The 10,737-nt window shown below is 55.3% G+C and overlaps 1 protein-coding gene across 2 annotated transcripts; it reads right to left on the reverse strand.

Annotated features, from left to right (window-relative positions):
* Positions 1–896: 896 nt before the first annotated feature.
* Positions 897–9,931, reverse strand: FAM160B2 (family with sequence similarity 160 member B2). Of its 2 annotated transcripts, none has more exons than XM_023515594.1 (16): positions 9,858–9,931; positions 7,988–8,160; positions 7,152–7,256; positions 6,938–7,060; positions 6,536–6,781; positions 6,227–6,420; positions 5,831–5,939; positions 5,553–5,629; positions 4,881–5,070; positions 4,187–4,332; positions 3,961–4,089; positions 3,746–3,836; positions 3,441–3,584; positions 2,975–3,115; positions 2,657–2,757; positions 897–2,483 (listed from the first exon to the last, which is right to left on the reverse strand). In XM_023515594.1, exons 2-16 carry the CDS (start codon positions 8,108–8,110, stop codon positions 2,345–2,347), a joined length of 2,058 nt encoding a protein of 685 aa, XP_023371362.1. In that variant the 5' UTR covers positions 8,111–8,160; positions 9,858–9,931; the 3' UTR covers positions 897–2,344. The 2 variants fall into 2 exon arrangements, with proteins under 2 accessions (XP_023371362.1, XP_023371361.1); XM_023515593.1 differs by having other exon boundaries at positions 6,227–6,423.
* Between the last annotated feature and the right edge of the window lie 806 nt (positions 9,932–10,737).

The raw sequence follows: 10,737 nt of genomic DNA on the forward strand, positions 1-10,737 counted from the left end.
AGGGTAGACTTTAGCCCTGGGGGACCAGATAATCTCAAAGACCCCTTCCCAGGCCCCTCCTTGCCTCTTTTGGCAGCCACCTTGTCTTGTTGGCCTATAGAGGGTGGTAGGAGTTCTCATCCCCTCTTAAGGACAAACATTTTTGAATGATGGACGCAAACCCTTTTTTTGGCTCACTTTTCTCAGCATCTGAGGGACCCACTGGTCCATACTCACACAGGCAGTGATAATTTGTTCCCGTTAGTAGTTTCCAAGCCTGGGTGCACATTAGGATCACCTGGGGAGCTTCAGCATTGGCTTTGGGTTTACCCCTGTGATAGACTTAACTGGTGGTGGGAGCCTGGGCATTTTGATATTTTACAGTTTTTGGCCGGGGGGCTGTGGGCATTGATATTTTTAAAAGCCACCTAGTGATTCCAACAAGTGCAAGTTGAGAGCCTGGCTGGCCCTTTCTCCTCCAAGTTCATAGCTTGCCCTGCCCCAGCGTCCTCTTGGTGACTCCCTCCTTGGTGAGGCCCTCCACACACATCCAAGGACAAATTGTGTTCAGTATTAGTCCCACTGTTTACAAGTCAAGTCATACGACATGCAACGTAAACACAAAAAAAGAGACATGCACAGAGATGATACCACATGGTCCGTCCCCTCCTGGTGTCTTTGAGGCTAGCAGGCGCTCAGCTGTGGGTAAGCCGAGCAGAAACAGTGTTGCTTGGCCAAGAGTCTGGTTCCTGGCAGGCGCTGAGGAACATCAGATTTGCATTGCCAGAGCCTGTTTACCACCACCCCCCTCCAGTGCTGGAAAAAGAATTTAGTTTGTCTTCCTTGGGGAGGAAGATGGGCCTAAATTAGCAGTGGAGCCCTGGGCAGAAGCACGCAGCGCATGGAGAACAGAGCCATCGTGTCCACACAATCACACCATTTATTGCTGTGCTGTCCGGGGAAGATGCTGTGCAAACATCAAGTGCACTGAGGAGAGGGGAAGGTCTGTCATTTCTAGACCCTCAAACATTGTCGGAATCTAAGAGTCCAGACTCAATTCTCCCACTGAGATCTGCTCCCTGTCCAGACCAACACCCATGTGTGTGCACCCACAGGGTGTTCTTCAGAGCAGCAGCTGAGTCCTCCCCCGCTGGGAGGAATGCGGGAGAGGCAGAGGTCATCGAGTTTCCTCCTCTTTCATGTCACCTCTTGGCAACCTGTGCCTGGCTTCTAGAAGCCGCATGGGCAGGAAAAGGAAGCGAAAGGGGCTCTGGCCTGCTCCTCCTTGCCCAGGAGCGAAGCCAGCAACTGCAGTCGCGCTGTGAGGTAATGCCTGGCGCTGCCCGTGTGTTCTTGCAGGTCGAGACAGATTCGGGCCGGGTGGGGTAGCAGCCCCTGCCATGGAGGGCATGCAGGGAGAACACCACCAGAACTGGCTGTCTGAGCCTCGGCCCCTCCCCACCAGGCCTTAGGGCCTGGAGTCAAGGGCATCCTGTCCTAAGGACCCCAAGCTCCCTTGTTCCCCTTGAAGGGCATGCCACTGAGAACACTGGGTATTGGGCAGAATGCAGAGGGCGAGGCCTGGCCTCCCCTGGTCTCTGACCTCTCTGCCCAGGTGTTGTGGACCTGCCGAGACGGGTTCAGAAGGCGCCAGAGAGAAACCGGCTGGAGCCATAGCCTGGCACCCAGCTCCCTGGCCCGCTCCCGCCCTGGCCACAGCTGCAGTAAGGTTCTCATTAACAGCTGCCCCCGCCTGGGCGCGGAACTGCTTTTGGGCATTTGCCACGAGGTGTTGGGAATTTTGCAACGATCTCCAGGAGGCAGAGCAGGGAGAGGGGTCTGAGTGTCCCCTTCACTGTCCCTTCTTCATGGGCTAAGTCAAGAAGGCAGGGAAAAAATGTGAAGTCTCAATCAGCTGCTTTCATGGTTCCTAATATGACAGGGCTCCTGGCCCCATCTCTCTGGCCTGGGTCCTGGTCTACCTTGGAGCCATCAGCTCACTCCCCTTCTTGCCCTCGAATTGAGTCACGAGTCTTGGCCCCGGCCACAACGGCCAGTACTGAGCAGCACAGGCACACAGCATGTGAGGGTCTGGCTGCTCACCTGGCCGCCACCCAGCTCCTCCAAGAAGGCCTCAGGAATACCATGCTGCCTGGAGAGCCATCTCTTTGGCTCCTGGGCACCTGGGACCTTGGAGGCTCCTTCCCTGAAACCCAGTTCATTGTGGTCGACAATTCATGTTCTCCTTGACCGAGCATAAGAATGCAAGCCCCTACCAGGGATGAAGGTGTGGTAGCAGTGCCAGGCAGGAGGCAGCTCTAGGGCAGAGGTGTGGACAGGAGTCTCCCACTGTCCTGCTCCTGGCTCAGACTTGCCCTTCTGGGTGTGGGGAGAGGTTCAGGTGAGGACCTCGTGGGGGAAACTTGACGAAAGCAATGGCGGCCAACTCTTTACAGAATTCCTCAAGTACTACCACACCCTGCAGGAGGGTCTGGTGATCCAGCCTGTAGGGACACAGTACAGGGGCCATAGCTGGGAGGTGGTAGGAGTGGGTCCAGCATGACAGCCAACATCCACAAGCATGACCCAGTGACTGGACAACTCCCTGATTAGGGGCACTTTTTGCTTGTTTTCCCCAAGGTGTCTTCCTAGGTACCCGTTTTCCCCAGGTACTTACTGCTCCCCAGGGACCTGGCCCATCAGCTGCTTGCGCACCAGAAGCAGTTTGCCGGGGAACTGGGGAACCCTCTGAATTCTCTGCATCAAATCCCCGATCACCTAGGATGGGAACCACAGAGGACTGAGAAGGGGCTAGTGACATTCCAGCACTACATGGCCTGCCATACTGTGGGAATTAGGGAGAGTAGGGCACCTGTAGTTTCCCTGCTACTGGCAAGGGTGCCCACTCCCCCAGCTCCCAACCACCCTGCCGTGCTCCTCTTCCTTCCTGTCCCACCCCCATTGGGTATACCCCCTTGGGTGCAGGCACCCTCACCCTGACAAGCACAGAGAACAGGCTCCTGCAGCCGGGGGCCAGGCTGATGTAGGGATCCAGGAGGTACTCGTGGATGTGGGGGTGGGGGAAGAGGGCAAGCCGAGACAGGACTGAGGTCACCTGCAGGTTCAGGCTGTATGGCTGTAGGGAACACGATGGACAAAGCTGAGGGTTGGCAGGGGGTGGGGAGCATTTTTGCACTCCCCCAGCGAGGCGCCTGGCCAGTGTGAACGTGTGCGGGGGTGGGAGACTCACGTGATGTGTGTGTGTCATGGATTCCATGGGGCTGAGGGCCAGAACGTGTTAGGGCGTGTGGGGCAGAGGCGAGATGGGGCTTCCCGGCTGGGGAAGTGGGGTGGGGGCCATTATGGAGCTGGAGAACTGAAAAGGGGTCGACCCTGTGGTCAACCTCTGCTCTCCCGAAGGACTCCAGAGGCAGCAGGCTGGGCCCAGACCTGTTAGCTACCTGATCCAAAATCCGGGACATGTGGTCAAACAGCATACGGAGAAAGTGGCCCTCGAAGAAAGGCCGTTCAGGCTCATGGGGATCCAAGGGTGTGGGACTAGGAGGCCAGCCCCAGAGGGCAACGCGGGAACTGCACTCTTGGAACTGAGACAGGAGGGGAGAAAGGGGAAAGGGACCCAGAGGTCAGAAGGAGTCAGCCGAAGGGGAAGGACCGGTGCAGGAGGGATGAGTTCTGGGGCTCTTTGGGCTGGAGATCAAAAAGTTTATCAACCCAAGAAATGGATCTGGCTGTGGCCGACACTCACCAGTCCATAGGCATCGTGGACGTATGTGTCGTAGCCTGTGTCCTCCAGGAGAGCAGAGGTTCTGGCTTCCTCGGGGACCAGGCAGAGGAAGCTGAGAGACAGGAGCGCAGGTGTGGAGATGTGTCCCCCAGCTCTCTCCTGGGCCAGACCCCATCAGGGCTGTGGCTAAAGACAGAACTCACTCAAGTGGCTCTGATGCCTAACCTGCTCCCTACCTGTTGACGATCTCGGTCACTGCTGTTTTCCCATCTGCATTGGTGGCAAGAGCTCGGCGAGGCTTTGTGGAGGGCTGAAAGCCGGAGCTGGGGAAGCCATCTGTGAAGTAGGGGTCTTCTTCCAGGTCTCTGTGGCCAGGGCAGAGGCCCATGAATGCACAAACACAAATGAAGGTGGCTCTGCTGAGGGCTAGGCTAGGTCCCATGTAGCCCAGGTTTCACTTACAGGGTATCCTCATAGCTCTCAGGCTCGGGTGAGCCCCGGGCCACATAGGGGCGGCCCTCAAGGTGGCACAGGATCAGGCTGCGGATGATCCACTCGTGGGGCTTCTGGAGCAGCTCCTCGAACAGCCGCAGTGTGGCGATGCTGATCTACAGCCAGAAGTGGGTCAGCAGGATGGCACTGCCCAGCCCAGCCCCTGGGGGACCCTGGAATTGCTGGCCCGGGTAAGACAAGGCCTCTGAGGCAGCAGTCAACTCCTTTGGCTGGGGGCTAAGGCTTTGGGAGAATAGGTGGTTGGTGGTCCAGGAACTAGGAAGTTGGGGTGGTCCCTGCTGTATTACTGATTTGATCTCAGCAAAGCAACTGGCTTCCCTGTGTCTCAGTTTCCATGTTTGAAAAATGGGACAATCAGCTTGATTCACCTCACAGAGCAGTTGTAAGCCTTAATCAAGCCAAATAAATATAAAAGCAGTTTTCAAAATACATCTATAAAGTGCCAAAGGATGTGATCACAGAAAATTACTGTGATTAAAAACTGCCTGACTACCAATCGCTGTGTCACTGTTTGGGGAGGGGAGGTTCAATGCCTCAAAGGTGGAATCACCTGGGAAAGCTAATGAGAATGGGAAGAAGCGTTCTGGAAATCCCTTTGGTGAAGGTAGGGAGTGAGCAGAGAGGAAGGCCCCTCCCGCCGCACCTCATCAGAGAGGTGGTCACAGTGCCCAATGAGGTGGGCACACAGGGTGCGGGGGCTGTCCTCAGGGCCTTCAGGCAGCTGGTCTGTGCCCAGGAGGAAAGCCACAGCCTCTCTCAGCAGTGCAGGGGAGCGAAGCTGGCGCAGCATGGCGGTGAGGAGGGCGGTGGAGGTCAGGATGCTCTGCTCAGACCTGTAGGGAGAGGGAGAGGGTACCTCAGGCCTGGTGCTCGGAGACAGGTATGGAGAGCAGAGGAGGGGCAGTGAGTGAGTGGTGGCTGGTGGCAGAACCCCTTCTTGATTTCCTTACATCTTTTTTTTTGCAGATTTTGGCCGAGCCGTTTGAACTCGCCACCTCTGGTATATGGGGCTGGCATTCTACTCCTTTGAACCAGAGGCGCTACCCCCAGTTTCTTTACATCTTTGGCCAGTATGTCTCCAGTCACTTTCTCATCACTAATGAGGCCCTGAAGTTAAGGATGGGAGGCCTTCGTTTAGCACAGAGGCTCAGGGCCACGTGCTTGTCAGGGGGAAGGCCTGGCAAACATTACTAGTGGGATCCACAGATGTGACTCTGGTCAAGGTTTCTGGCCTTAGGGACAGGAAGGGGCTTGGAAAGGTAGGTGATTTGATCTAGACCATGGCCCCACCTAAGGGAAGTGTATACACACTCACACGTGCAGAAGCTGGGGTTGCAAGGTCTCCACAAACAGCTTCTCGGCCACAGCCTTCGCCAAGGCATCTGCAACCACCTGGGTGCCAAAGAGCATGTCTTCAACGTTTTATAACCATAGCAGTTTTCCATTGAGAAATAACTGTGTCCTTGTACAGGGCCTGATGTGACAGAGGGGCCTAGCTAACCTGGGGCATTGCTCAGTTCCCAGATACCACATTTCTAAGTATCCCAGAGATGAGACTGTGCAGAGAGACCCATCCACAACTGCCCTGCTCACCGAGTGTGCCTCTGAAATAAGGTGGTCACAGTAATCAAACCAGCCCAGGAAGGCAGCCAAGGCATCCTTGCCAGGGAAGGAAGCTTCATCAGATGGGGCACTGGGCAACCTACAAGGAGAGGTGAGGATGTCCTGGAAGCTGTGCCCTTCTACTCTTTCCCATGGAACCTCTGTGGCTGGGGGTCAGTTCTCTTGGGGGGGGGGTTTGTGGTCTGACAGCAACAAGGATGCTTCTCTGGAGAGTGAGCGACCCTGGGGCATCAGCTGCAACCTCAAGGGTAAAGTGGCTGGCAGGAGTTTCCAGCCCACTTGGAACAATGGAGGAACCGGCCACCAGGAACAGGCAGGGCTTCCTGCCACCAAAGATGCTGCTGCCTCCTCTGGCTAAGAACCCACCTCCAGCTGATGCCCTCCAAGGCAGCAATGTCTGCAGGGTCCAGGAAGGCAGGCAGGGACTGGTACAGCTGGCACAGGTGCTCGGTGACAGCAGGGCAGCAAGTGCTGCTCTGCACCAGGTAGGTGGTAGCTGCTGGGGAGGCCACACTCACCAGGAGCAGCAGGTTCTCCTGGGCCTTCAGTGCCACCCGGCTCTTCTAGGGGATGGGGTCTGACTTCAGAAACAGGCATTTGAGACCCCAATAGCCTCCTATGACCACCCGCCTCAACCTTCTGAGGTACCCAGCCTCCCCTCTCCACAGCCAGCACCTTGCTCTTGCACAGCCCAAGCAGGGAGGTGACCAGGTTGCTCTCTCCTATCCCACCATCTGGCTCCTCAGTCTCAGCAGGCAGGTGGCTATCTGAGGCCTGGGCCCCGCAGGGTTCCCCATCCAGCTGGGCACCCTTGGCAGAAGCACTGCTGTGGGAATGGTCCTTGTCCCTGTGGCTGGCTGTGTCCCTTGGCAGGGCAGGGGAATCTCCAGATGCCTTCTTCCTATCTACAGTCTTTTTACCCTGCAGAAAGGGAGGGATGAGATCAGATCATGGTGGACACTCTCCCCCAGGGTCCCTATTAGCATGCAAGGTAGCTGGACTGGCAAGGCCTGAGCACCTCCTTGGCCTGGCCCTGGGGTTCCACATCTTCCCCCCATTCCCAAGAGAAGCGCTCACTTCCAGGATGTAGGTGAGCAAGGCTGGATCCTGCTGGATCTTGGAGCAGAGGACAGTGGTGAACTGCACCTCTTCCTTTTCCGTCAGGGACCCAGGAACTGTCCCCCCAAGTCGGAGAAGTTTCTGGAAGGGGAGCAGGATACACAAAGAGAGTGATGGGGCGGCAGGGCAGAGAGGGCCTCACTCCCAGACACTGTCGCCACCCGGCCCTCACCTGTACAGGCCTGTGGACACTGAGGTAGTGCAGCAGGGGGTGCTGCACCTGGGCCAGCACTTTGCTGAAGAACTGGAACACCTGCTGCCGCATGCCGGGCGGGTACTGAGGGCGGGAAAACGGCCCCTCGTCAGACGACCAGGCCACGCCCACTGCCTGGGACGCTCCTCCTCCCAGAGCCACCTGGCTCAGACATCGCTGGAGAGCACCTCCCCGACAAGGCCTCCTCTCCTCACCACAGTGCTCAAAACTGGCTTTCCTGCCTCATCTTCCCTCATTTCCAGGTCACCACTGAACATACTGTCCGATGAACCTTCCCCTCTCCCACTAGGCTTTTTTTTTTTGAGACAGAATCTCAAGCTGTTGCTCTGGGTAGAGTGCCGTGGTGTCACAGCTCACAGCAACCTCCAACTCTTGGGCTCAAGCGATTCTCTTGCCTCAGCCTCCGAAGTAGCTGGGACTACAGGTGTCCGCCACACCACCTGGCTATTTTTTGTTGCAGGTGTCATCGTAGTTTTAGCTGGACTGGGCTGGGTTTGAACACGCCACCCTCGGTGTATGTGGCTGGTGCCGTAACCACTGTGCTACAGGTGCAGAGCCTCCCATTAGGCTTCCTGGTGCTGTGTCTCCCACATCTAGAACACAGCCCAGCACATGGCAGGTGCTCAGTGCACCTTTGTGGAATGAATGCCCCTGGGAGGGATGGGATGCTCTGAGTGAGCCAGCCCCAGCACCTGTCCCCCATCCCCAGTGTCAGGACTGGAAAGGGCACAGGCAGACAAGCCTGGAGTCCAGGGGTCCTAGCAGACGGCTCCAGGGCACCTCAGCCTGCCCACCTCGGCCTTGCCCAGAGTGCACAGCGTCTCCAGGATCCTGTGCTGCAGCAGGTACTCCAGACAGGGCCCTGCCTCGCCTGCGGCCGCCTGCTGCTGCTCCTCATACACCAGGATGTCCAGCATCTGCTTCAGCCGCCAGGGAATGTCTGTTTTCTTGGCCGGGGTGCTCTCATCTAAGTGAGATTCAGGAGACAAGTGTGAGAGGGCACTTCACCCTCTCTGCCACAGCCCAGAAGGGAGGAGGCTTGTCTGAGAGATGGGTGGAGGGGCTGAGGGCGACCAGGAAACAGAAGTCTACAGTTGGTATTTCTGTATTTAAAAACACACAAATGTCCTTTTGGAAGAGGCCCAGGACACAGCCCTCTGCCTGAGAATGAGTGCATGCCCCATCAGAGGGCAGCAGCATGTCCCACACCGGGGGCAGGAACACCTAGTTGTGGGCTTGTCAGGCTGCCTGTCAGCTCTGGGCCTGAGTGAGATGCTGCAGGCCCAGGGGTATGTCACGTTAACTCAGAAGTTGTGCCCAAGCACCAGGCTGAGAAAAAGAATCCATGCACCATCACTAAACTTGCTCCCTCTGTCAACAACAGGGAAGCAACTTAGTGGGGCTGCTGTAGTCAGTCTCAGGGGATACAGTGTGTTTCTTAACAAAAGTTTTGGTACTTGGTAACTGGCCTTGGAGCACCCCTTAGCTTTTCTCTAAGGCACAGGGGCTTGAGCAAGCCAACCTACCTCACCTACTTCCCATACCTGTGGTCTAGGGATCACTCTGGAAGTTAAAAGATTAGATGCAGGCACAGCCCTATATAGATCTGAATCAGATCTGCACCTCATCCCACTCTCCTGGTATGCTGAGACTGTCAAGAAATCTTGAGTCTAAAAGTCTAAGTGGTTCTCAACTGGGGGATGGGCAATTTTGCCCCCCAGGGAACATGAGGCAATGTCTGGAGATAGTTATGGTTGCCACAATTGAAGTAGGTGCTACTGGCATCTAGTGGGTAGAGGCCGGAACTGCTGCAGAACACAGCGAGCTGCACAGGACAGCCTCCCAGAACAAAGAAGGATCCAGTACGGTCAACCACGTCAAGATTGGGAAACTTCCTCTAATGGAACTCTCAGAGGGTCCCTCAGAGTATCCAAAGGTCACCTTTTAATTTCATGGACTGGCTCAAGCTGGAAAGAAGGCCTTTAGGAAACGGTAGGCTCGGATCAAACCCCAGTCTCTGAACTCCAGGAGGTGGAAAACTAGGGATGCAGAACATGGTTACCTGGCAACCAGTCTGTATCTACCAATATTGGCATAGTGCCTGCAGAGCAGCCAATCAGATTCTGCCCCTCAGTGAGTGATTCCCCACAGGCCCAGATGACCCAGGGCTTTGGCTCTCTGGGGTGTCAGCTTGGGAAGAAGGACCAGGCCATGCTGCATACCTTCCTACCCAGGATCTCTACAAGGGAAATGTCCTTGTGTTGGTTCAAGGAATGTATTAAGTTTCTTTTCTTTTAATCTAGGCACAAGCATCTGGGGACTGAAGGCCTTGGAGACTCTACCTGGTTGGAAGCTGGGAAAAGTGGCTCCACTTGCAGAGTCAGGCCAGTGAGACCCTCCCAACATCCTCTGCCTACTCTTCCCTTAAACAGGTTAAGGGAAGGTTAGGGTGGGGCCAGCAACTCAAGAATTAGAATAGAGGTGTCCGGGCCTCTATGTCTTCCTCCCATCTGTCTGATTCCCTATCTTCATTAGCTTGGCCCCAACTCTGAACTCTTGGACAGTAGATGTCACCTTCCCAGGACACTTGTATAGTGATGCCCTGGCCACACCTTACTCCCTGCCCCTTCTAGGGTGTCTGGGCTGGGGAGGACTAGGCCCTACCTGTGCTTTCAAGGTAGTAATGTGTGATGCCTTTCCAGTGCTCCACGAAGGCCTGCAACAGGTCAATGCTGGGCTCCCGCTGTGGAGAGAGCAGACACACCACCTCAGTGGGCTACAGTGGCCATGGAGCCCATTGTCTCTGGCCCTTGTGGCCCTTCCATGTATCTGCTAAGTGTCAGATCAGTGTTAGGCCCTGGAAGAGACATTTTACTCCCAGGTTTTTTTTTTTTTTGAGACAGAGTCTGACTTTGTCACCCTTAGTAGAATGCTGTGGCATCATAGCTCACAGCAACCTCAAACTCTTGGGCTCAAGTGATCCTCTTGCCTCAGTTTTTCTATTTTTAGTAGAGAGAGGGTCTCATTCTTGCTCAGGTTGGTCTCAAACTTATGAGCTCAAGCAATCCATCTGCCTCGGCCTCCCAGAGCACTAAAATTACAGGCATGAGCGCCGCGCCCGGCCTTGCTCCCAAATTTTCAAAGGGAAGAGCAACACACATTCCCCAGGACATACTGGCATTGTCTCCCTATCTCACCAAGGATCTCCTGGCACGTCTCCCTAGACAGCCCTCTCTCCCGGAAATGCTATTTTCCTGCCACATGTCATTGTCATGATCCGGATCTGGAGGAGCTAACAATATTGTTCAGGGAAACAGACACAGAAACAGATCACTTCAATACAACATGGTTATGCTACAATCAAGGCACATATAGGAACATAGGAGACCAACCCCAAAAGAACAAAATGAAAACCCCAGATCGAGAGCTGGCACAGATACAGCTCTCTGGTCCTTCTCAATCTTAGAATCTATGAAAATCTGCGTTCAAGATCATGATAGGTAACTAACGTTAGCATGACATTAAGAAAGTCCCTTACTTATAA

The sequence above is a fragment of the Otolemur garnettii genome, unplaced genomic scaffold, assembly GCF_000181295.1.
Source record: "Otolemur garnettii isolate 467f Iridium unplaced genomic scaffold, OtoGar3 scaffold00074, whole genome shotgun sequence".
Taxonomy (NCBI): Eukaryota; Metazoa; Chordata; class Mammalia; order Primates; family Galagidae; genus Otolemur; species Otolemur garnettii.